We start from the raw sequence: 26,568 nt of genomic DNA on the forward strand, positions 1-26,568 counted from the left end.
AACCACTAGGGGAGCTCCAGCTCTGTAGCGCTGCGTGCGGTACGTCACTTCCGGCGGAAGAAGGTCATGTTATTACACGCTTCCCAGGATTATAATCCTCCACTGACCACGTCTGGGCCAATATCGGTGTTAGTGCAATTGGGTTTTCTCATCTGTAAATTGCTGCCTTGTGCTGTAAAGAATTGTGTGTGAGAAATAGTGAGGAGAGGCAGGAAAAAGGGCAAACGGAAGTGAGTGTCCGGCCTGGAAGTGTGCGCATGCGCGGACGCAGAGCCTGTTGCTGAGGCGTGGTGATGCTGTAGCTGCTAGCTGTGGTTGCAGACGGAATACGCTACAGGTAAGAAGGTGGGAGCAGTGGGCGGGTGCGAGGTGTCAGCTGTAAGAATGCGGCACCCCACTCCCAGCATTGTCAGGGTGCCCTCCTCCCTTGTCGTCAGCTGTCAGGGTGCTGCACCCTCCCGTTGTCAGGTGCCAGAGTACTGCACCCCTCCTTGTCGTCAGTTGTCAGGGTGCTGCACCCCCCTTGTCAGTTGTCAGGGTACTGCAGCCCCCGTTGTCAGCTGCCAGGGTGCTGCACCCCCCCATTGTCAGCTGCCAGGGTGCTGCACCCCTCCTTGTCGTCAGTTGTCAGGGTGCTGCACCCCCCTTGTCAGTTGTCAGGGTACTGCAGCCCCCGCTGTCAGCTGCCAGGGTGCTGCACCCCTCCTTGTCATCAGTTGTCAGGGTACTGCACCCCCCTTGTCTGTTGTCAGGGTACTGCAGCCCCCGCTGTCAGCTGCCAGGGTGCTGCACCCCCCCGTTGTCAGCTGCCAGGGTGCTGCACCCCTCCTTGTTGTCAGGGTACTGCACCCCCCTTGTCTGTTGTCAGGGTACTGCACCCCCCCATTGTCAGCTGCCAGAGTGCTGCACCCCTCCTTGTTGTCAGGGTACTGCACCCCCCCGTTGTCAGCTGCCAGGGTGCTGCACCCCTCCTTGTTGTCAGGGTACTGCACCCCCCTTGTCTGTTGTCAGGGTACTGCACCCCCCCATTGTCAGCTGCCAGAGTGCTGCACCCCCCCCCCCCCCCGTTGTCAGCTGCCAGGGTGCTGCACCCCCCCCCCCGCTGTCAGCTGCCAGGGTGCTGCACCCCCCTTGTCTGTTGTCAGGGTACTGCACCCCTCTTGTCTGTTGTCAGGGTACTGCAGCCCCCGCTGTCAGCTGCCAGGGTGCTGCACCCCCCCGTTGTCAGCTGCCAGGGTGCTGCACCCCTCCTTGTTGTCAGGGTACTGCACCCCCCTTGTCTGTTGTCAGGGTACTGCACCCCCCCATTGTCAGCTGCCAGAGTGCTGCACCCCCCCCCCCCATTGTCAGCTGCCAGGGTGCTGCACCCCCCCCCCCCCCGTTGTCAGCTGCCAGGGTGCTGCACCCCTCCTTGTCGTCAGTTGTCAGGGTACTGCACCCCCCTTGTCAGTTGTCAGGGTACTGCAGCCCCTGCTGTCAGCTGCCAGGGTGCTGCACCCCCCCTCCCCCCCCCCCCCCCCCCCGTTGTCATCAGCTGTCAGGGTGCCACCACCACCCCCCACCACCGTCTTTGGCATTGACGTAGATTAATGCATGCTTCGATTTTTTTCAGGCTTCGTTTTGTAAAACAAGATCCCAGAGAAACCTTTGCCCTGAAAAGATGGCGTCTGACAAGTCGCTGCTCTCTGCGGAGATGAACACAGACATGGAGGAGGCGCTGTATGAACAGATGTTGATGAAGGTACCTGAACGTAAAGATGAATGAGAGGCCAGCAGTCACCCGACAAATGATGAATAAGCTCGTCCGCTTGATGAGTTTTTTTTTTAGCTCGCTTAGAAATCATAATTCTCGACTGCACATCATCCATGTGCTGCCGAGAGCAATGAAACCCCGCGCGACAGACTGATCATAGCAAAGATTGTTGAGTGAGCACAGAAGTGCGCGTCCCCTGTCTAAACGTGGGCTCCCATTACACAATTTAGCAGCTTTGCGTGACCTCCGATGGGTAAATATTTACTGAGTGTTGGTCGTTCAGTAGCCTGTTTCCATGGGAACCCAAAATGTGCATGGAGCGATCAGTAATAGATGTTCTCAACAGCGCGCGGCTTGTTTGCACAGGACAATGCGCTGCCGAGAACAATGATCTTTTATAAAAACCAAATGATCATTTCACTCCATGAACCTGCGTTTTGCTCATTCATCTGCTGATCGGCGGCCTGTTTTACACTGCAAGAACGTTTGTTAGTGATAATCTTGCAGTGTACATGGACCTAAATGGACTGTGGGGCACAGCAGCCCCTGCCGTTGTCCGCCTGGGGCGCTGCAGCCTCCGCCGTTGTCCGCCTGGGGCGCTGCAGCCTCCGCCGTTGTCCGCCTGGGGCGCTGCAGCCTCCGCCGTTGTCCGCCTGGGGCGCAGCAGCCTCCGCCGTTGTCCGCCTGGGGTGCAGCAGCATCCGTTGTTGTCCGCCGGGGGGGGGCGCTGCCTCCGCCGTTGTCCGCCCGGGGCGCAGCTGCCTCCACCGTTGTCCGCCTGGGGCGCAGCGGTGTCCTGTTGTGAATTCTGTTGTCGGGCTCCCTCCTGTGGTCATGAATGGTACTTTGGCTGGTTCTGTCCATGGACTTCCTCTGGTGGGTGTTTCTGAGTTTCACAGGTGACGAGGTTAATTCGTTAGCTGCTGCTCTATTTAACTCCACTTAGATCTTTGCTCCATGCCACCTGTCAATGTTCCAGTATTGGTCTGTTCACTCCTGGATCGTTCTTGTGACCTGTCTTCCCATCAGAAGCTAAGTTCCAGCTTGTATTTCTTTGGTTTGCTATTTTTTTGCCCAGCTTGCTATTTAATTTGTTTTCTTGCTTGCTGGAAGCTCTGGGACGCAGAGGGAGCGCCTCCGCACCGTGAGTCGGTGCGGAGGGTCTTTTTGCGCCCTCTGCGTGGTCTTTTTGTAGTTTTTTGTGCTGACCGCAAAGTTACCAGGGATCAAACAACAAAGGAGGGCACCATCAATAATAACAAGACTGAATATACTACAAGGGGATCTACCCAGAAGTATGCCAAGAAGTAATATGAAAAACAGAAAGAACAAGAGACATACCGAAGACTGGGGATCACCCTTAATATAAGGTTATAAATGCGAAAAAGACATTTAATTTATTTATTTATTTATTCTTGAAGTCTAAACAACATATACCACATAGAAAATAGATACATAAAAACATGAGTATTAAAAACACTTGTGTTAAAGACCACCCCAAAAAGAGAGAGGCAGAAAGAAATAAAGACCCCTAGGACCCCGAACAATGGGTCTTGTACACTTAACAAATATAGCATCGTGCAATTAGATAATAATGCAGCACATAATTATAGGACATGATAACAAATACTGGTAACGCTGGTGTGGAGAAAGAAAATGTTCCATCCACAAAGCATAAACAGGCCGACACACCAAATGCCTAATAATTCACAGTAATATTAGCACCATATACACTAGCATAGAAAATCCACAAAAAATAATAAGTAGACACTGTATAACCAGCCAAACTTGTATAATAGCTTATCTAGTACCTTAACATTGGCAAGACAATATTATGCCCAGAGATAGGACTATAATGTCCAGCAACCAGAAAACACACATAAGTACCACAGACCAATAACCGTGGTGAAAATGGTGTATGAGACCAAAACCCACTGCTAGATAAATATGTACTATATCTGGCACCGAAAGGTGCAGAAGTATTAAGATCGCAGTGGGAATAGGTACATGTAGCCACCAAAGCCAACCATGCAAATGAGATACTAAAAAAGAATACAAATGGAACAAAATAGAAAAAAATATATATATAATAATAATAAATAATAAATAGTACCTCAGTAGCAAAAAGATACAGCTGCAAACTGCAGCACAAATATATGGAGCAGAGGTGGATACATGACCATAATGAGCGTGGCAGCAGGCCCACGATAGATGATGAACACTGCCTGCCTATATATTTACGCTCCAGGTCCCATGACACATGTCCAAACAATAGGTACACAAAACCCAGAGAGGAGTCCGAGGGGGGTTAGGAACCCGACGCGTGTCGCCACAGCCGTGGCTTCATCAGGGGTAAAAAATGGTATGAGCTATTAGACTCCAGTACGAGCTTAAATACTATACCTAATGCCGCAGAAACCCCGACAGCTGTGTGATCATAACGTGCGATCCGGAAGTGACAAAATACCGGAAGTGGGGAGAAGGTGTCTATACCCGCGGCCGGGTGTACAAAGATGGCGGCTAAAGGTCATACGGCGCATGCGCGTAATGCGTCACCGGCAATCACAGGCAGAAACAATGAGCTCCGCCCACCTGCACTAATACACTGAACAGAATGGCCCAGGCAAGCTGTATCCGCGCCAAATGCAAACATCAAAATATCAAAATATATATAAAGCCTACGCTACTACATAAGTAGGATGTTAAATATAGCAAAGGCATTATAAATAAGCAAAAACACACAGTGTGCCGATGAGGAGAAACTAACCATTATAGCGCATGCGCAGATGAGCAAGGGCACAAGCCAGGTTGTCATAGAAATGGCTTGTCCAATGAGTTAATAGATGGCCATCTGCATATACCAATATAGAAAATCTATTGGTATCAAGCTGGAACGGCCGCTTAACCATGGCACAAATTATATATAACTACCCCATTACGGCGCGCAATTAGCACAGATATACACATGTACTGAACCTAACACCGCTCATACAGAAAAGACGCCAAGGAGAGATGACACTAAATGGAAGCAGAGATTATGACCCCGAGGACCAAAAATGCATGTATAAATAAACCAATAAACTTTATTATGAAAAGCTAAGAAGACTCATAGAACGATATATATTTAACAATAAATATCCACACATATGGAATCAAAACCATAGGAGAAATATAAAAATCCCCAATCACACAATTTGTGTAAGAAAAGGTATAAGCAAACTGAAAGAATGGTAACAAAAGCTTATACACAAAGACAGGCCAATACAACGACCATAGAAGGCACCAGATATTTAGGCGGTACAGGTCCGTGATATAATAGTAAAAATCACAAAAAAAAAAATAAAAAAAAAAAAGGGAAGAAGAGGAAAGGGTTATATTGACACCACATTTCACTAATGCACTGCAAAGGTGGTTCAAAATCAATTCTAAGTCTGTGGATATAAAGAAAATGATAAGTAACAACACTACTACTACGAGGCATAATGCCCTAATGGTAAATTCTCCGAACCAGTAGTTCTACAGTATTGCTTACACTTAGCCTATAGACGGTAGTCCGAACAGGGGATAGGAGGAAAAACGACCCATCCCACCGAACGGGAGTTTGGCTGGTTATACATGTTGTACAGAAAAAGAAAAAACAAAAATTCAAAAAACAATAAATGAACATACAAACCCAAACCACCCAACCGAAATACGGCTGGTCCCAAATATATATTCAAGGGAATAGACACAGACAACACCAGTAGGGGATAATCAGAGTAAGGGAATATACCAAAAGCACAGCAGAGTCTTATCAAAACACAATATCTGGACAAAGAGACACGAGAAAGTCTACAGTTGTTTATAATATCCCGTGAACAAAAATTCTTCATTCAGGCCTTTAGGCGAGAGACTTTGAAGTTCATATATCCACTTTGTCTCGCAGCGAAGCAGATGGTTATGAATGTCACCTCCCCTAATGTTCATTCTGATGGATTCCAGACCCATCACTTTAAAACTGGAGGTCTTGCCACGATGCTTATCCAAAAAATGTGCAGCAACTGATGTTAATGTCTTATTCTTATCCCGATCTCTCTGGGCCATAGAAATGTTAGAAAGGTGTTGTTGCATCCTTCTCCTTATTTCCTGCGTCGTCTGTCCGACATAAATTTTTGGGCAATCACAGAATATGGCATAAACAAGGTTACGAGACCTACATGTAAAGAATTCCCTTGGCTGGATCTGAAAAGACAGTCGAAACTGAAAAACCGTCCTGTGCAATCATAAACTGACAAATATTGCAGTTTCCACATGGATATGACCCAAAGGTCCTCTTGCCTCCCCCAAGACGAGTCACCGGCCTCTGATAGTGACTATGGCACAAATTATCCTTCAAGTTTTTAGCTCTCCTAGCCACGAGACAGGGTGAAGGAGAGATGAATGGAATAGTTCTAGTATCACTCATCAGTATGCCCCAGTTCCGTTCCAACACATCCCGAATATCGGACCACTGATTATTATAAGTCGTGATCAACGAAAGTGGGCGCGAAGAGTCACGTACCTTCTTTTGAAATAAGCTTTTCCTGTCTTGTTGGCGTGCATACTGATATGCTTTCGAAATGCTCTTTTGTGGATAGCCCCTTCTTTTGAACCGTTCCGAGAGATCCCTGGATTGCTGCACAAATTCAACCTCCTTACTACAATTTCTCTTCAAACGAAGGAATTGACCTTTTGGTATGCCATTTTTAAGATGCTGTGGGTGAAAGCTAGAGTAGTGGAGGAGACTGTTTGTAGATGTCGGCTTCCGATACAAAGTGCAGATGATACTCGACCGTTCGATGGAAAGTCTGATGTCCAGAAATTCAATTGTCCGGTCTGAAATGGTAGATGTAAGTTTTTATTTTTTTTGTGATTTTTACTATTATATCACGGACCTGTACCACCTAAATATCTGGTGCCTTCTATGGTCGTTGTATTGGCCTGTCTTTGTGTATAAGCTTTTGTTACCATTCTTTCAGTTTGCTTATACCTTTTCTTACACAAATTGTGTGATTGGGGATTTTTATATTTCTCCTATGGTTTTGATTCCATATGTGTGGATATTTATTGTTAAATATATATCGTTCTATGAGTCTTCTTAGCTTTTCATAATAAAGTTTATTGGTTTATTTATACATGCATTTTTGGTCCTCGGGGTCATAATCTCTGCTTCCATTTAGTGTCATCTCTCCTTGGCGTCTTTTCTGTATGAGCGGTGTTAGGTTCAGTACATGTGTATATCTGTGCTAATTGCGCGCCGTAATGGGGTAGTTATATATAATTTGTGCCATGGTTAAGCGGCTGTTCCAGCTTGATACCAATAGATTTTCTATATTGGTATATGCAGATGGCCATCTATTAACTCATTGGACAAGCCATTTCTATGACAACCTGGCTTGTGCCCTTGCTCATCTGCGCATGCGCTATAATGGTTAGTTTCTCCTCATCGGCACACTGTGTGTTTTTGCTTATTTATAATGCCTTTGCTATATTTAACATCCTACTTATGTAGTAGCGTAGGCTTTATATATATTTTGATATTTTGATGTTTGCATTTGGCGCGGATACAGCTTGCCTGGGCCATTCTGTTCAGTGTATTAGTGCAGGTGGGCGGAGCTCATTGTTTCTGCCTGTGATTGCCGGTGACGCATTACGCGCATGCGCCGTATGAGCTTTAGCCGCCATCTTTGTACACCCGGCCGCGGGTATAGACACCTTCTCCCCACTTCCGGTATTTTGTCACTTCCGGATCGCACGTTATGATCACACAGCTGTCGGAGTTTCTGCGGCATTAGGTATAGTATTTAAGCTCGTACTGGAGTCTAATAGCTCATACCATTTTTTACCCCTGATGAAGCCACGGCTGTGGCGACACGCGTCGGGTTCCTAACCCCCCTCGGACTCCTCTCTGGGTTTTGTGTACCTATTGTTTGGACATGTGTCATGGGACCTGGAGCGTAAATATATAGGCAGGCAGTGTTCATCATCTATCGTGGGCCTGCTGCCACGCTCATTATGGTCATGTATCCACCTCTGCTCCATATATTTGTGCTGCAGTTTGCAGCTGTATCTTTTTGCTACTGAGGTACTATTTATTATTTATTATTATTATATATATATTTTTTTCTATTTTGTTCCATTTGTATTCTTTTTTAGTATCTCATTTGCATGGTTGGCTTTGGTGGCTACATGTACCTATTCCCACTGCGATCTTAATACTTCTGCACCTTTCGGTGCCAGATATAGTACATATTTATCTAGCAGTGGGTTTTGGTCTCATACACCATTTTCACCACGGTTATTGGTCTGTGGTGCTTATGTGTGTTTTCTGGTTGCTGGACATTATAGTCCTATCTCTGGGCATAATATTGTCTTGCCAATGTTAAGGTACTAGATAAGCTATTATACAAGTTTGGCTGGTTATACAGTGTCTACTTATTATTTTTTGTGGATTTTCTATGCTAGTGTATATGGTGCTAATATTACTGTGAATTATTAGGCATTTGGTGTGTCGGCCTGTTTATGCTTTGTGGATGGAACATTTTCTTTCTCCACACCAGCGTTACCAGTATTTGTTATCATGTCCTATAATTATGTGCTGCATTATTATCTAATTGCACGATGCTATATTTGTTAAGTGTACAAGACCCATTGTTCGGGGTCCTAGGGGTCTTTATTTCTTTCTGCCTCTCTCTTTTTGGGGTGGTCTTTAACACAAGTGTTTTTAATACTCATGTTTTTATGTATCTATTTTCTATGTGGTATATGTTGTTTAGACCGCAAAGTTACCTTTCCTATCCTCGGTCTGTTCAGTAAGTCGGGCCTCACTTTGCTAAATCTATTTCATCTCTGTGTTTGTATTTTCATCTTTACTCACAGTCATTATATGTTGGGGGCTGCCTTTTCCTTTGGGGAATTTCTCTGAGGCAAGGTAGGCTTTATTTCACAGGTGACGAGGTTAATTCGTTAGCTGCTGCTCTATTTAACTCCACTTAGATCTTTGCTCCATGCCACCTGTCAATGTTCCAGTATTGGTCTGTTCACTCCTGGATCGTTCTTGTGACCTGTCTTCCCATCAGAAGCTAAGTTCCAGCTTGTATTTCTTTGGTTTGCTATTTTTTTGCCCAGCTTGCTATTTAATTTGTTTTCTTGCTTGCTGGAAGCTCTGGGACGCAGAGGGAGCGCCTCCGCACCGTGAGTCGGTGCGGAGGGTCTTTTTGTCCCCTCTGTGTGGTCTTTTTGTAGGTTTTTGTGCTGACCGCAAAGTAACCTTTCCTATCCTCTGTCTGTTCAGTAAGTCGGGCCTCGCTTTGCTAAATCTATTTCATCTCTGTGTTTGTATTTTCATCTTTACTCACAGTCATTATATGTGGGGGGCTGCCTTTTCCTTTGGGGAATTTCTCTGAGGCAAGGTAGGCTTATTTTTCTATCTTCAGGGCTAGCTAGTTCCTTAGGCTGTGCCGAGTTGCATAGGGAGCGTTAGGCGCAATCCACGGCTATTTCTAGTGTGTTTGATAGGATTAGGGATTTGCGGTCAGCAGAGTTCCCACGTCCCAGAGCTCGTCCTTTATTATCAGTAACTATCAGGTCATTCCGTGTGCTCTTAACCACCAGGTCCATTATTGTCCTGACCACCAGGTCATAACAGTACAGGTGGCCCAAAGTACTAATGCATCTCAATAGAGGGATAAGAGAAGTTCTGAGACCATTTTTTTTTTCTTTGCAGTGTGTTTTGTCTCTCTTTTCCCCTTTACCTCTGGGTGGTTCAGGACACTGGTGTAAACATGGACATTCAAGGTCTGTCCTCTTGGATGGATAATCTCACTACAAGGGTACAAAACATTCAAGATTTTGTGGTTCAGAATCCGATATCAGAGCCTAGGATTCCAATTCCTGATTTGTTTTTTGGTGATGGATCTAAGTTCTTGAATTTCAAAAATAATTGTAAATTGTTTCTTGCCTTGAAACCTCGCTCCTCAGGTGACCCTGTTCAACAAGTAAAGATCAGTATTTCTTTGTTACATGGTGACCCTCAAGACTGGGCATTTTCCCTTGCGCCAGGAGATCCGGCATTGCGTGATGTTGATGCGTTTTTCCTGGCGCTTGGATTGCTTTATGACGAACCTAATTCAGTGGATCAGGCAGAGAAAATCTTGCTGGCTCTGTGTCAGGGTCAGGATGAAGCAGAGATATATTGTCAGAAGTTTAGAAAGTGGTCTGTACTCACTCAGTGGAATGAATGTGCCCTGGCAGCAATCTTCAGAAAGGGTCTCTCTGAAGCCCTTAAGGATGTCATGGTGGGATTTCCCATGCCTGCTGGTCTGAATGAGTCTATGTCCTTGGCCATTCAGATCGATCGATGCTTGCGTGAGCGTAAAGCTGTGCACCATTTGGCGGTATTCTCTGAGCATAGGCCTGAGCATATGCAATGTGATAGGACTTTGACCAGAGCTGAACGGCAAGAACACAGACGTCGGAATGGGCTATGTTTTTACTGTGGTGATTCCACTCATGCTATCTCCGTTTGTTCCTAAGCGCACTAAGCGGTTCGCTAGGTCTGCTACCATTGGTACGGTACAGTCAAAATTTCTATTGTCCGTTACTCTGATTTGCTCTCTGTCATCCTATTCTGTTATGGCATTTGTGGATTCAGGCGCTGCCCTGAATTTGATGGACTTGGAGTTTGCTAGGCGTTGTGGTTTTTTCTTGGAGCCCTTGCAGTATCCTATTCCATTGAGAGGAATTGATGCTACACCTTTGGCCAAGAATAAGCCTCAGTACTGGACTCAATTGACCATGTGCATGGCTCCTGCACATCAGGAGGATATCCGCTTTCTGGTGTTGCATAATCTGCATGATGTGGTCGTTTTGGGGTTGCCATGTGGCTACAGGTTCATAATCCAGTATTGGACTGGAAATCTATGTCTGTGTCCAGCTGGGGTTGTCAAGGGGTACATGGTGATGTTCCATTTTTGTCTTTTTCGTCTTCCACTCCTTCTGAAGTTCCAGAGTTTTTGTCGGATTATCGGGATGTATTTGATGAGCCCAAAGCCAGTGCCCTACCTCCTCATAGGGATTTCGATTGTGCAATTAATTTGATTCCTGGTAGTAAGTTTCCTAAGGGCCGATTGTTCAATTTATCTGTGCCAGAACACGCCGCTATGCGGAGTTATATAAAGGAATCCTTGGAGAAAGGCCATATTCGCCCGTCGTCATCACCGTTAGGAGCAGGGTTCTTTTTTGTGGCCAAGAAGGATGGTTCTTTGAGACCTTGTATTGATTACCGCCTTCTTAATAAAATTACAGTCAAATTTCAGTATCCGTTGCTGTCTGATTTGTTTGCTCGTATTAAAGGGGCTAGTTGGTTCACCAAGATAGATCTTCGAGGGGCGTATAATCTTGTGCGTATTAAACAAGGAGATGAATGGAAAACAGCATTTAATACGCCCGAGGGCCATTTTGAGTATCTAGTAATGCCATTCGGGCTTTCCAATGCTCCATCAGTATTTCAGTCCTTTATGCATGACATCTTCCGAGAGTACCTGGATAAATTCCTGATTGTGTATTTGGATGATATTTTGGTCTTTTCGGATGATTGGGAGTCTCATGTGAAGCAGGTCAGAACGGTGTTCCAGGTCCTCGTGCGAATTCCTTGTTTGTGAAGGGGTCAAAGTGTCTCTTTGGAGTTCAGAAGGTTTCGTTTTTGGGGTTCATTTTTTCCCCTTCTACTATCGAGATGGACCCTGTTAAAGTCCAGGCCATTTACGATTGGACTCAGCCGACATCTGTGAAGAGCCTGCAAAAGTTCCTGGGCTTTGCTAATTTTTATCGGCGCTTCATCGCTAATTTTTCTACTGTTGCTAAACCGTTGACTGATTTGACCAAGAAGGGTGCTGATGTGGTCAATTGGTCTTCTGCGGCTGTAGAGGCTTTTCAGGAGTTGAAGCGTCGTTTTTCTTCTGCCCCTGTGTTGTGCCAGCCAGATGTTTCGCTTCCTTTTCAGGTTGAGGTTGATGCTTCTGAGATTGGAGCAGGGGCTGTTTTGTCACAAAGAAGTTCTGAGGGCTCGGTGATGAAGCCATGTGCTTTCTTTTCTAGAAAGTTTTCGCCTGCTGAGCGTAACTATGATGTTGGTAATCGTGAATTGTTGGCCATGAAGTGGGCATTCGAGGAGTGGCGTCATTGGCTGGAAGGAGCCAAGCATCGCGTGGTGGTCTTGACAGATCACAAGAATTTGACTTATCTTGAGTCTGCCAAACGGTTGAATCCGAGACAGGCTCGATGGTCATTATTTTTTTCCCGTTTTGATTTTGTGGTTTCGTACCTTCCGGGCTCTAAGAATGTGAAGGCTGATGCCCTGTCAAGGAGTTTTTTGCTTGACTCTCCGGGTGTTCCTGAGCTGGCGGGTATTCTCACAGAGGGGGTAATTTTGTCTGCCATCTCCCCCGATTTGCGGCGGGTGCTGCAAAAATTTCAGGCTGATAGACCTGACCGTTGCCCAGCAGAGAAACTGTTTGTCCCTGATAAATGGACGAGTAGAGTTATCTCTGAGATTCATTGTTCAGTGTTGGCTGGTCATCCTGGAATCTTTGGTACCAGAGATTTGGTGGCTAGATCCTTTTGGTGGCCGTCTTTGTCGCGGGATGTGCGTTCTTTTGTGCAGTCCTGTGGGACTTGTGCTCGGGCTAAGCCCTGCTGTTCTCGTGCCAGTGGGTTGCTTTTGCCCTTGCCGGTCCCGAAGAGACCCTGGACGCATATTTCTATGGATTTTATTTCGGATCTCCCCGTCTCTCAAAAGATGTCGGTCATTTGGGTGGTTTGTGATCGCTTCTCTAAGATGGTCCATTTGGTACCCTTGTCTAAATTGCCTTCCTCCTCTGATTTGGTGCCATTATTTTTCCAGCATGTGGTTCGGTTACATGGCATTCCGGAAAACATCGTTTCTGACAGAGGTTCCCAGTTTGTTTCAAGGTTTTGGCGATCCTTTTGTGCTAGGATGGGCATTGATTTGTCTTTTTCCTCGGCTTTCCATCCTCAGACAAATGGCCAAACCGAACAAACTAATCAAACTTTGGAAACATATCTGAGATGCTTTGTTTCTGCTGATCAGGATGATTGGGTGTCCTTTTTGCCATTGGCTGAGTTTGCCCTTAATAATCGGGCCAGCTCGGCTACTTTGGTTTCGCCGTTTTTCTGCAATTCTGGTTTCCATCCTCGTTTCTTTTCAGGGCAGGTTGAGTCTTCAGACTGTCCTGGTGTAGATACTGTGGTGGATAGGTTGCAGCAGATTTGGACTCATGTGGTGGACAATTTGACATTGTCCCAGGAGAAGGCTCAACGTTTCGCTAACCGCCGGCGCTGTGTGGGTCCCCGTCTTCGTGTTGGGGATTTGGTTTGGTTGTCGTCTCGTTATGTTCCTATGAAGGTTTCCTCTCCTAAGTTTAAGCCTCGTTTCATTGGTCCGTATAAGATTTCTGAGGTTATCAATCCTGTGTCATTTCGTTTGGCCCTTCCTGCTTCTTTTGCCATCCATAATGTGTTCCATAGGTCGTTATTGCAGAGATACGTGGCGCCTGTGGTTCCATCCGTTGATCCTCCTGCCCCGGTGTTAGTTGAGGGGGAGTTGGAGTATGTGGTGGAGAAGATTTTGGATTCTCGTGTTTCGAGACGGAAACTCCAGTACCTGGTCAAGTGGAAGGGTTATGGTCAGGAAGATAATTCCTGGGTTTTTGCCTCTGATGTTCATGCTGCCGATCTGGTTCGTGCCTTTCATTTGGCTCATCCTGGTCGGCCTGGGGGCTCTGGTGAGGGTTCGGTGACCACTCCTCAAGGGGGGGGGGGTACTGTTGTGAATTCTGTGGTCATGAATGGTACTTCGGCTGGTTCTGTCGATGGACTTCCTCTGGTGGGTGTTTCTGAGTTTCACAGGTGACGAGGTTAATTCGTTAGCTGCTGCTCTATTTAACTCCACTTAGATCTTTGCTCCATGCCACCTGTCAATGTTCCAGTATTGGTCTGTTCACTCCTGGATCGTTCTTGTGACCTGTCTTCCCATCAGAAGCTAAGTTCCAGCTTGTATTTCTTTGGTTTGCTATTTTTTTGCCCAGCTTGCTATTTAATTTGTTTTCTTGCTTGCTGGAAGCTCTGGGACGCAGAGGGAGCGCCTCCGCACCGTGAGTCGGTGCGGAGGGTCTTTTTGTCCCCTCTGTGTGGTCTTTTTGTAGGTTTTTGTGCTGACCGCAAAGTAACCTTTCCTATCCTCTGTCTGTTCAGTAAGTCGGGCCTCGCTTTGCTAAATCTATTTCATCTCTGTGTTTGTATTTTCATCTTTACTCACAGTCATTATATGTGGGGGGCTGCCTTTTCCTTTGGGGAATTTCTCTGAGGCAAGGTAGGCTTATTTTTCTATCTTCAGGGCTAGCTAGTTTCTTAGGCTGTGCCGAGTTGCATAGGGAGCGTTAGGCGCAATCCACGGCTATTTCTAGTGTGTTTGATAGGTTTAGGGATTGCGGTCAGCAGAGTTCCCACTTCCCAGAGCTCGTCCTTTATTATCAGTAACTATCAGGTCATTCCGTGTGCTCTTAACCACCAGGTCCATTATTGTCCTGACCACCAGGTCATAACAGTGTCCGTCTGCTGTTACCTACTGTAGGAAAATAATTGATAACCCTCATTTACAATAAATGGCGTGTTTGTCTAACCTTTACCTAATGTGTATTGTCCGCTTTAGACCAACCACAGTTGTAATATTTTGGTGCAGTTTGCGGATCCGTCCTGTTAGTGTCACTCACTGATTCTCACTTTTTGTCTTCTCATTTCAGGCCAAACAGGAAATACAAAGCAGAATGCCGAACTTACCGGAAACCAGACAAATCCGACCGCAGCCGGGTGAGATGTGCATCCTTTGCTTATTACCGGGGTTACACTGTGCATATGTGCAGCCTGTCCGAATACCTCAGTGGGGTCTATAAGGTGACCCTGTATGAAGCAGAGCTGAGGACACCGCTGCAGAGGGGGCGGCTCACTGGAGAATCGGACCTCTCCCCAATGTTACTTAGATAGGAGGCTCCATGGTGATGGGAAACAGGAGATGGAATCTGCTCACCTGGTGGATTCGTCTCTGTCCTCCACAGAACCTCTGGTATGGACATCTTGCGGGGATGTCATGTAACCGCTGCAGCCAGTCAGCAACGTCTTATTGGCTGCAACAGTCACATGATGTACCCAACGGAGGACACAACAGCAAGAGCGGAGGCATAGCGCTGGTGTGGGAGGTGAGACTAGCTGTCCCGTTCCAATAGTTTTTCTTATACAGTCGATTACGTTGTTGCCATTTTTATCTTGTTTTTGTTCCTTTTTGTTTTACTGCTGTGTTAGGTTTCTGCATTAAAACTCGCACCTCCAAAAATGCCAAAATCTTCATCAACATCTGCAAGTCGAGCCAGATCCCGGCGCCCCCGGAGCTGACCGAGCCGGAGCTAGTCAGCATCCTGGAATCTGACGATCCCTCCGGGTATCGGGTCCCCATGAGCCTTGGAGAGCCCCACGTTGAAGTTGATAATAGTAAGGTTTGTTTTTTTTAATACAGTGCGACTCCTTTAAAGGGGTAGTCCAGAGATATCCTTAAAGGGGTCAGAATAGCAAGTATTACTACTTCCTAATCCTCAGTGATCAAAGGTCCCTCGTTTTGAAGATCCTGGTGGATCCACTTCTAGTTTGTGCTCGACTGTTTAATAAAGTTTGACATCTTTTTGTTGACTTTTGGTTTAGACTTAAAGTGGTTGTCCACTACTTGGATTCCCTTTTTAAGAACTTTTTCCACTTATTCATGGCACCATTTTGATTCCTACATGTAAAATGTCCCTTTACATTAAAGTATCTAAGTCCTGGTGTACTTCGTCCTGCAGGTGGTGGCGGCTGCACGGCGTACGACATAGTGATAAATGGCGCATTCTTTGAGAAAATTAAGGTATCTGAACTTGTTCATTCCGACATACGAGCTGTCTGCTCCCTTTTGTGTCGGCTCCTTACTTTGTTTTTGTTGTTTGTTTTTTTTGTTTTTTTTTAACCAGAATAATGAGCTCTTCAGGGAATTTTTTGTCACCGTGGCCATGGAGGGACTAGAGAACAAGTATGAGATGGAGCTGTCAAGAGGTAACGACCACGTCACTGATATTTTCCTTGATTTTTTTTCCATCGACACAGCCATACGTGGCTTTGTTTTTTGTTTTTTCAACACAAGTTTACCATATGATATTCTGACAAATGGAAAAATAGCGTCTGTGTTTTTACATCATAAAAAAAATTGTATTTCTTTTTTTATAGTACAGATTTTTTTATATCATAAGAAGAAATATATATTTTTTATTGCATATAATGTTTTTGTGTATTTTTAAAAGCTTAATTTGTATATAAAAAATTATATATTTCTTTTAGAATACAAAATAAGCTTGTAAAAGATATAAAAAATATTATTTTGTTCTAATATATATATATATATATATATATATATATATATATATATATATATATATATATATATATATCTTTTTTACTAATACAAAATAATATATTTTTATAAGCTTTTTCTCTCTTTTTTTTTTTTTTTTTGAACCTGTAGTTGTCTGATCATTTGTTCTATATACTATCTTGGTATTGTACTGTTTAGAAAAAAGGCACAGTTTCCTACGAAGCTCAGCTTGTGGTCTTACGAGAGAACAAACATCCTAGCCATAGGGGCCTTCATCAGACCCCATGATTGACCCGGATGCAGGTCAGTGGGCGCCAGACATGGTGCTCTGCTGGGGTCACGTGCTTTGAATTAATCTGTCAGAAATTGACATTATTTAAGAAGCTAAACACAGGCACCATCTTCCGTGCATGGTGCGGGCTCATCTCTTGAGCCTGCTCTGTACAGCCGTGCCCGACCTGTGACATAAACCACATGTCAGAATGGGGCGAAGGCCATCTGGTCAGTTTTCTGGCACTTCTACAAGAGGAACGTTCTCTTCTGGAGCAAATTAAAGCCCTTTTTAATGTATCAAGGAATAAATGGCTCCGATTATGTTCTCTATGACACAAGAGGTATCATTTTATGGCCGCAATAAGGAACTAATATTCTATGTCTTCCCTCCAGAATGGAAAATGCTGAAAAATCGGAAGTTCCTGGGATCGATTTTTGACCAGAATATCAGAACTAAATCGAAACCGATGATTCAGGAAATGGACACGGGGTAAGGTTTGGCGATCTCTAAGATACAAGTCTGTAAAAATGACGTGCAGCTTCAGAGCAGGCCGCTGTTGACCATCGGCGGCTGTTCTCACTCGGCCATTCCTTTGAGTGGGGTCTCGTAGTACCACCTTTTCCCTAGGGTCACCATGTATGACGGGCGCCACTCCTCCTGGTGATAGGTATTACCTAACAGATGGGGAACGTGCTGCCTTCATTTGCAGAATTTCTTGCCATGGTGCAAGAACAATGTGGAAGTTGTTTTTTTTTTTTTTTAACTATTATGTGCCTTTATTTTCTTTCTCCAGACCTTCCCAGTTAACTCCAAGCAAGTCCCTCATCTCAGAAGTTGAAAGGTTTGGGCTCCTTTGACGTTTAGTACATGCATTTATACGTTTTAAGATGTAGGGTCCAACCTCTTGGACGCCCAAGAATAAGGGGGTTGCACCCCTTAAGTAACCCCGCCGCCCTTTTTACAGACTGTACTGGTGGGGCATCCGCTGTTCAGGAGAACTACAGCTTGAACCCCTTAATTTTAGTGGGTCTATGCTGTCGTTCTCCTGCACAGTGGAGGCCATGACGCCTCTGTGCAACGGAAGACTGTGAAAGAGCTGACGCCTGACATCTGCTCCGGTGCCCCCTTCGTTATTAGAATCAGTAAGGGCCCCAACAGGTCATAAATTGATCATGACCATAATCCCCCCCAAAAAAAATAGTCACTAAACATATGATGAATTAATTATTTTATTGATACATAAGGCAAAATGACACAAAATACCACAATAAAAACAAGGAATTTTATTAAAATGATAAATAATTTGATAATCCTGTAGGCAGGGGGCAGGGTATGTCAGGCCAATTGGTAACATAACAAAATAACAAAAACTACAAAAAATCTATATAAAGTGATCATGAACAGATATTGTACTTACTAAGGCTTCTTTAAGAATCTTTCTTTTTTTTTTATTTTTTATTTTTTATTTTAGTTCACCCGTGAAACCAGATTACACAATTATGGCGGAGCCTCCTGAAGGACACCCAAGTTTTCTGGTGGCAGAAATCTCTTTACCTAAAGTGGTAAGACCCTAATATGTAGTTTTAGATTGTGACCTTCCTACATTTCATGTGATTTCCAATATTCTTACCTTTTTTTTTTTTTTTTTTTATGTAATCAAATGTTTTTATTAAACAGTGAGAAAAATATATGCAGATTACATTACTGCAAACAGTACACATCTATGTTTTGCATTTTCAATAAACTTTCAGCACCAAACCAACCTCCCTCCCCCGCCTCACCCCCACCCCTGGAGACCTAACAAGAACCACTCCGATCTACCCGAATGTCCATTATTAACCAGGAACAAGAAGGCGTCGTATCAATACTGCTCCCACGGGGATATATGTTCCAAAAGCACGAGCAAGGTCTCCAGATCACGTCGACTCGATCCAGGGATTCCATAACCTGTTGAAAAGGTCCATCTTGTTTCTTTTAGAATAGATGCTCCTCTCCAATGCAACAATATGGTCTACTTGCATCATGAAATCTCTTCTCGTTGGTGGCTCAACCCTAATCCAGAGCTTAGCGATCAACTTTCGTGCAATAAACAGCAATCTAGCAATAACTGTTTTATACAAGTTATCAGTTACAATTTCCTCCACGTAACCTAATATGCATACCAGAGGGTCCCGTGGTACCGAACAATTGTATGTTAGTCCCACTTTGTTTATCACTACAATCCAAAACGGGGCCAGCCTAGGGCACTGCCACATCATATGGAAGATACCCGCCTCGGATTGCGAGCACCTAGGGCACTCAGAATTAGGTCTTAAACCTGCCCTGAACAGCATATCCGGAGTTCTATAGGCCCTATGAATAACAAACAATTGTGACAACCTCCCAGGCTCACTCATCGAGATCTTGGGCACGTATTCCAATATTGAGTCCCACCGATCGCCGTCAATCGCCCCCAAATCGGCCTCCCACTTCGCCCTGGCTCTGATAGGATGTTTCTCTAAAAAGGAAAATAGCAGGAACTCATATATTCCCGAGATCACCCCCCTTGTGCTTTCCCCCATAAGGATAAAGTCTAGCATCAGGTCCACCTGAATCTCTATAGGCCCCCTCCTACATTGTGCCCGATATGCATGAGAGATGCGATTATACTGATACAGTTCAGAGCTTGGCAGCAGAAATTCCTCCTGTAATGTCTTGAAATCCTTAATTCTACCTTGGTGCAAAACCTGGCTCATCCGAGAGATTCCCGCTCCCTTCCAAACCTGAAATCCCTCCATCTGTCTAAACTCCTGTAGGAGACAATTATTCCACAAGGGCGAGAACCTAGTAAGTGCCCTCACTCCCCTAATTCCCTTAACTTTGTCCCAAACCTTTTGGATAAGCCTAATAGTGCAGAATTTAGTACCCTTCTCTCGAAAATGCCCACCCTCCAGGCCCTCACTCAGTACCCTTGACCCAATCAAATTCCTCAGACTGCAGGGTGTCCGCTCCCAACCCGATTCCTCACCCCATCCCCTAAAATGTTGACATTGTGCAGCCAAAAAGTATAACCATGGGTTGGGCAATGCCACTCCTCCTTCCGTCTTTGGTCTTTGTAGAATTTCTTGTTTAAATCTAGAACTTTTCCCATCCCAAATCAGCTCGCCAAATAGAGATTTAATCCTCCTAAATCTATTCTGCGATATCCACATAGGGGAGTTGTGTAGCACGTAGAGAAGTTGCGGCATCACAATCATCTTTATTAGATTTATTCTACCAATAACCGATAAATGTAGCTTTTTCCACGCCTGAACCTTAGTGCGTATCTTCCGCAAAAGTGGCGCCAAATTTAGTTCCTCAAAGCTAGTCAGAGGCAACGCGATCTGGATCCCCAGGTATTTAAATTTATCTACTAACCTCAGCTTTGTAGGAGAGTCCCGTATTTCACTATTCTCATAGTCCCCATCTACTAACATCATATTGGACTTTTCCCAGTTGATTCTCAAACCAGAGTAACTCCCAAATTCCTCAATAATGGCCTCCGCCCCTGCCAGGGTCTCCCCCGAATCCTCCAAGAATAGCAAAATATCATCTGCGTATAACGCAATCTTTTCTTCCGAAACCCCATACATAAATCCTTTCACCTCCCGGGAGCCTCTAATTTTCGCAGCAAGGGGCTCCACCGCCAGGGCAAATAGCAGTGGGGACAAAGGACATCCCTGTCTAGTTCCCCTAGACAGAGAGAAAGTCTCAGAAAGGACATTATTCACTCTAATTTTGGCCACTGGGGAAGAGTACAACAGCCGCACCCATGAGATGAATTTAGGTCCAAATCCCAAACGTTCCAACTCTGACCACAAATAGCCCCACTCCACACAGTCAAAGGCCTTGTGGGCGTCCAATGATACCACAACCCTTTTGCCAACATTGTCCGAAGGGATTTGTAAATTTAAAAACAGCCTTCTCAGATTGAGTGCCGTTGATTTGTTTGGCATGAAGCCTGACTGATCAGGGTGTACCAATTTGTCTATCACCCCACTTAACCTATTTGCCAAGGTTTTTGCCAAAATCTTAATATCGGCAGTCAGGAGTGAAATTGGTCTATAGGATTCTGGCATCAGTGGATCTTTGTCGGCCTTAGGGATAACCACCACAATAGCCTCTCTCATCGACAAAGGCAACTCCCCTCTTTCCAACGAGCTATTATACACCCCTACCAATTTGGCCAACAGAGTTTCTTTCAGGGTCTTATAAATCTCAGCTGGAATGCCGTCCGCTCCCGGAGCCTTACCCCCCGCAACGCCCGCCAATGCAGCCCCCAATTCTTCCTCCCCAATCGGTTCTTCCAACAATTCACACTCCTCTCTACTCAACCGGGGCAAATCAATTTCTTCCAAATATTTTGCCATATCTTCGGGTCCCCTCTCCACACTGGACGCGTATAATTTGTCATAGAATTTCCTGAACACTTCCAAGATCTGCACCCCCTGAGTGACCACCGTTCCCTCCTCCGTCTTAATAGAGTAGACATGTGAAGATTCTCTTTGCGCGGACGCCACTACCGAGAGCAAGTGCCCCACTTTTTCCCCCTCTGAGTAAAAGGTTTCTTTCTGGAAGGCCCTCAACCTCTCCGCCTTTTTCAAAAATAGCTGGTCAACCTCCCTCTGAGCTGCCCTCATACGATTCCGAGATTCCACAGTACGATGTTCCCCCAATGCCGCCTCTGCTGCCTTCAATTCCTCTAGGACACCCTGATCCCGCTCTCTGGTCCTTGTCTTATGTCTTGAGATGTCCCTAAACAAAATTCCCCTTAGATACGCTTTCATGGTGTCCCACACTACATGGCATTCTGCGCTCCCTTCATTGATCTTAAAAAACTCCTCTATCTCTGCCCCCACCTTTTCCATGTCCAAAATTTGTAACCAAACTGGGTGAATTTTCCATCCCGCCTTCCCCAAACCATCCTGACTTGACAACTTTAAAGAGACCTGAACAGGGCTGTGATCTGATAAAATCCTAGGATTGTATTCCACCCCGTTTAACAGTTCGTTCATCCTATCGTTTCCCAAGGCGACATCAATTCTTGACATCGAGCCATATGTAGTCGAGTAACAGGAATAGGAATATGTGTTGACATTGCGGACCCTCCACAGATCAGCCCAGCCTATTTCTCTGAGATAATTACCAAAGGGAGTGTCATTACCGTCCCTCCGCTTAGGTGCATGGTTACTCTTGTCCCAGTGGTCATTTGCTATATTATTTACATCCCCCACCACCAAAAGAGGGATCCCATCCCAACCTCTTATAGACTCCAATATGTCCTGGATCTTCCTTCCAGAGTATGGCGGAGGTATATACAATGATACTATGCATATTAAACGATTAAAGAGTTTACACACCAACAAAACATATTGACCATCCGTGTCAATTTTGACCTCAACTTCCTCAAATGGGGTATTAGTATGAATCAACACTGACACACCTCTCGCATAACTAGAGAACGTCGAATGATACGCCTTGCGCACCCATCTTTTCTGTAACATATCAACTTTTTCCTTCACTAGATGGGTCTCTTGCAGGCAAATCACCGAGGGCCTCTGTTTCAGTAAATACTGAAATATTGCTGCGCGTTTAGTGGCGTCCGCTAATCCCCTAACATTCCAGCTTATAATGTTAACATCCCCTCCCATTTCCTTGAAACAAAATGATTAGTTAGAGCAGTCTCCTTCAGGTCTCCCCCGATACCCACCTCCCCCCTCCCCGCCCCTTTCCTCGACTCCCCCATCTAAAACTCAATGGAGTTCAACTAGAACAAACTTTCTTTCTCTGTATGAGAACTGAGAGCTCTTGATACAACCTAGAACTAAGCCCTTTGCAGTCCATCTCTCCCCCTCCCACCGCTAACAGCATGAAGTATTCTTTGCGCCGCCGAGCACACCGTTTTATCCTTTTGAGAACATTCTGTCTAAAGACACAAGACAATTTCAAAAATCACAGTCATGGGGTATAACCAGATGAGTGGCGAAGTCACAGCGTCAGTCTCATCGGTTCCGATCCACGCCAGTTTTCTTGGTATTGGTATCCAGCCACTGCATAGCCTCCTCCGGGTTCTGGAAAAAATGAACCCGGTCCAGCGCTACCACCCTGAGCTTAGCCGGGTATAGCATTGAATATTTTAGATCCAGGTCTCGGAGCCGCCGCTTGACTTCCCCGAACTTCATTCTCAGTTTTTGCACCGATGCCGAATAGTCCGGATAAATGGAGATCCGATTTCCGTCTATACTCAGTCCATCACTGATCCTGGCCTTCCTTAGTAGGGTTTCCCGATCCCGATAGTCCAAAATTTTTGCCATCAAGGCTCGAGGGGGGGATCCAGGCGGCAGGGGTCGGGTGGGGACTCTATGGGCCCTTTCCACGGAGAAGTGGTTAGTAAGATCTGCTCCTCCCACCGAGTTTTTAAGCCATGCCTCAATGTATTCAGCAGGATTATTCCCCTCCACCTTCTCCGGCACCCCAATTATTCTTAGATTGTTCCTTCGGGAACGGTTTTCCAGGTCATCTGTTTTAAATTCCAGTTCCGCAATGCGCTGAATGTATCTCTTTTCTCTTTTTAACAGTTCATTTGTCTGATCCTCCACACTGCCCACGCGCTCCTCCACCACCTCCACTCTTTTCTCCACTTTACGCATAGCAGAATTAAGGGACTTCATTTCAACTGTTAAATCGTCCACTCTTAGATTCAGTGCGGCCAGGGCAGATTTACAGTGTATAACGACTGAGAAAATGTCCTGCAGTGTAGGCTCCCCCACATTTGATTGCTGCGCACCCTCAGAGTCCTTAGCCTGTACTGGGCTGGCGGCAGGTGTCATGTTATTTGCACCATGCATCTCCTGCATCCTCCCTGGAGAAAGCTGCTCCTCCACCACACTGAGGGTGTCTTCCCCTCCTCTCTTCTGCCTCTGCAGAGGTTCCCTCTCTTCCGGCCCTTCTGGGCCCAGCAGCAGGGCACCCCCCTCCTCCGTTCGAGCAAACCTTTCCAGCCGGGCGATTACCTCCAGCCTCCGGCGGTATTCAGTACTGGCTCTGGCCGCCTCCTCCTCTGCCACGGCGCCATCTTGGATTTTCGCGCCAGTCGCGGGCGCCGACTGTTTTCGGCGCGGCATCGCCGCTTTACTCCTCTCCCTGCCTCCGGCCCTCTCCCCCGTGCCCAGGGGTCTTGCGGAGCGTCTCCGTCCGGTTTTCGGCGCTAGGCGACGCCTTCAAAGGTAAGAACTTAGGAGCGGTGCGGGGAGAGAGACCCGTTGCACGTCCGCTCACATCGCTCGCTAGGCCACGCCCCCATTCTTACCTTTAAAAGTCCGTGTCGACCTCGCGCTCCAGGTCCTCCTCTGCCATCTTTTATCATCACACAGCTTTGATGTGTCCACAGTAACCGATTGCCGGCAGCTGTGACACATTTGCTGGATGATATTATATATATATATATATATATATATATATATATATATATATATATATATATATATATATATATATTTTATTATATATTCGTACTATGGTGTGTTGTTTGCATGCAGTTGGTATGGGGAAGAAGACCTCTTTAAAGTGACTTACTAATTTTAGTACAGATAGACTAGGGGCCCATAATTTGGTAGGTGCTTCATACCAAAGTCCATCTGATTTGCATTGACTGGATCTCCGGGGGGCTACCTGACCCCTAATTGTAAAGCTAAGCCTTTTCTTTGCGATGTACAGACTGAGAAATACTCAGATGATGTATGTGGTCAAGTCGAGCTGGTTGCTCAACCCTCAGTTGGTGCAAAAAAGAGGTGCGTGCTTGCTCCAATAGTGCAGAACACGTTGCTCTGATTTCTCCTAATATTAATACGACATTTGGAGGATCCGCGCACCGGAGGGCATAGAAAATGCTTTAAATATTCAGATTTGGCACTTGGAGGGGGGAGTTACACCTTTCTTTCCCATACAGAAGCTTTGACGACGTCTGGTCGGCTTCAGCAACCTGTTCATGGCTGCCACTGCGGTCTTCTCTTTACAGTTTTCTACTAGATCTCTTGTGCTGGACTTGGGTGAAGACAGAATAGTCCTAGTCGGCCGTCCTGACCTGTATCATCTAGACGTCTTCATTCCCTATAATATCAACCAAGAGCAAAGCGGAGCGCAGTTCAACAAGGACAGTAAGGTGAGATAATGGCGCAAAAGCATTGTGAACTCTCCTTCAAGGGGTTCTCTGAGAAAATGTATCAAACACATTTGTCTAAGGCTATATGCACACGTTCAGGATTTTTAGCGTTTTTTTTTAGCATTTTTTTGATCGTTTTCTGCCGAAAAACGCTTACAATAAGCATCCCATCATTTTAAATGCATTCCACATTTTTTGTGCACATGCTGCGTTTTTTTTCCGCGGCGGAATCGCATTGCGGAAAAATACGCAGCATGTTCATTCTTTGTGCGGAATCGCGGGGATTCCGCACACATAGGAATGCATTGATCCGCTTACTTTCCGCCCGTGGCTATGCCCACCATGCGGGAAGTAACCGGATCATGTGCAGTTGGTACCCAGGGTGGAGGAGAGGAGGCTCTCCTCCAGGCCCTGGGAATCATATACCTGTAAAAAAGAAAAAAAAAATAATTAAAATAAAAAATCGTGATATTCTCACCTTCCGGCGGCCCCCGCAGCCTTCCCGCTCCTCGCGATGCTCCCGTTCCCAGTAATGCTTTGCAACAATGACGTAGCGGTCTCGCGTGATGCTACGTCATCTGCGGTCATTGCTGCGAGGCATTACTGGGAACGGGAGCATCGCGAGGAGCAGGAAGGCTGCGGAACCGCCGGAAGGTGAGAATATCATGATTTTTTATTTATTTTATTATTTTTAACATTAGATCCTTTTACTATTGATGCTGCATAGGCAGCATCAATAGTAAAAAATTGGCCACACTTGTCAAACACTATGTTTGTCAAGTGTGACCAACCTGTCAATCAGTTTTCCAAGCGATGCTACAGATCGCTGGTAAAACGCTAGCATTCTGCAAGCTAATTACGCTTGTAAAACGCTAGTGTTTAGCGGGAATACGCATGCCAATTCCTCATGCATTTTACCTGCGGCAGGGTGTTGCCGAATTGCCGCGGAAATTCTGCAACGGATAGCCTTAATATAAAAAAAAAATACATTCATGTATCAAAAGTAAATCGGTTTAATATTAGGGGATAATAATTGCATATGGACATAATGGGCAACAATTGCAGGCAGCAGTCCATCCTAGGGTGCGGGTTTAAGATGGATTGCGTAAAGGAAAACTTCATCAGCGTCTCACATGACCATTCAACCGTGCCGTATATTTCAGGTGCTGACGATCACCATGCCGGTCCAGCCAGCATAGCGGTGGGCTCAGAAGTTCAGCTTTGGAAACCGCTCCTCCTATATAGATCCAGTGGATCTGACCTGCATTCGCTGCAGTTTACATCAGTGTCAACCATTGTTGGGCTGCAATTCTCTTTGGACTTCAGTATGACAGTAAAATAAATTTTTGACTTTCTTACACTTGGTGTGTACATTTCTCAAGGGTGGGTTTTTAATTTCTACTGTAATATTGAAGAATATCTGTGGAAAAGTCTTGACAAATAATTTGCATTGTAAAGGTTGAGAATCTACAGCGTAAGTGTTTTTGGAATTTCAATTTTGCATCACATCTGGATTTAGTAGCAGCTGCCCCTTTTAAATGGAATCTGTCACCAGGTTTTGGCTGAGAGCAGCATAATCTAGGGGCAAAGACCCTGATTCCAACGATGTGTCACTTACTGGGCTGCTTAGTGTTCTTTTCATACAATCACAGTTGTCTCTGCATTGTTGTTGTTTTTTTTTTTACGCTCTGAATTTGCAATTTGAATATTGATGGACCTATGTTTGTTTGTTTTTTTTCGCACTATGGGTGTGTATTTGAGAGCACAGCTGTGCAGGGAAAAAAAAAAAACTATCCTAGCAATGTGCCATAGCATTATACAGGTCCTTCTCAAAAAATTAGCATATAGTGTTAAATTTCATTATTTACCATAAT

General features: G+C 45.4%; 1 protein-coding gene across 1 annotated transcript; it reads left to right on the forward strand.

Moving 5' to 3' along the window:
• The first annotated feature begins 34 nt into the window (after nucleotides 1–34).
• PIH1D1 (PIH1 domain containing 1) lies at nucleotides 35–26,052 on the forward strand. Its single transcript, XM_069742470.1, has 11 exons — nucleotides 35–337; nucleotides 1,613–1,741; nucleotides 14,593–14,659; nucleotides 15,149–15,334; nucleotides 15,679–15,740; nucleotides 15,844–15,925; nucleotides 16,908–17,004; nucleotides 17,309–17,356; nucleotides 17,987–18,077; nucleotides 24,551–24,694; nucleotides 25,858–26,052. The coding sequence occupies exons 2-11, from the start codon at nucleotides 1,661–1,663 to the stop codon at nucleotides 25,891–25,893; spliced, it is 894 nt and encodes a 297-aa protein (XP_069598571.1). The 5' UTR covers nucleotides 35–337; nucleotides 1,613–1,660; the 3' UTR covers nucleotides 25,894–26,052.
• Nucleotides 26,053–26,568: the final 516 nt, after the last annotated feature.

The sequence above is a fragment of the Ranitomeya imitator genome, chromosome 10 (genome assembly GCF_032444005.1).
Source record: "Ranitomeya imitator isolate aRanImi1 chromosome 10, aRanImi1.pri, whole genome shotgun sequence".
NCBI lineage: Eukaryota > Metazoa > Chordata > Amphibia > Anura > Dendrobatidae > Ranitomeya > Ranitomeya imitator.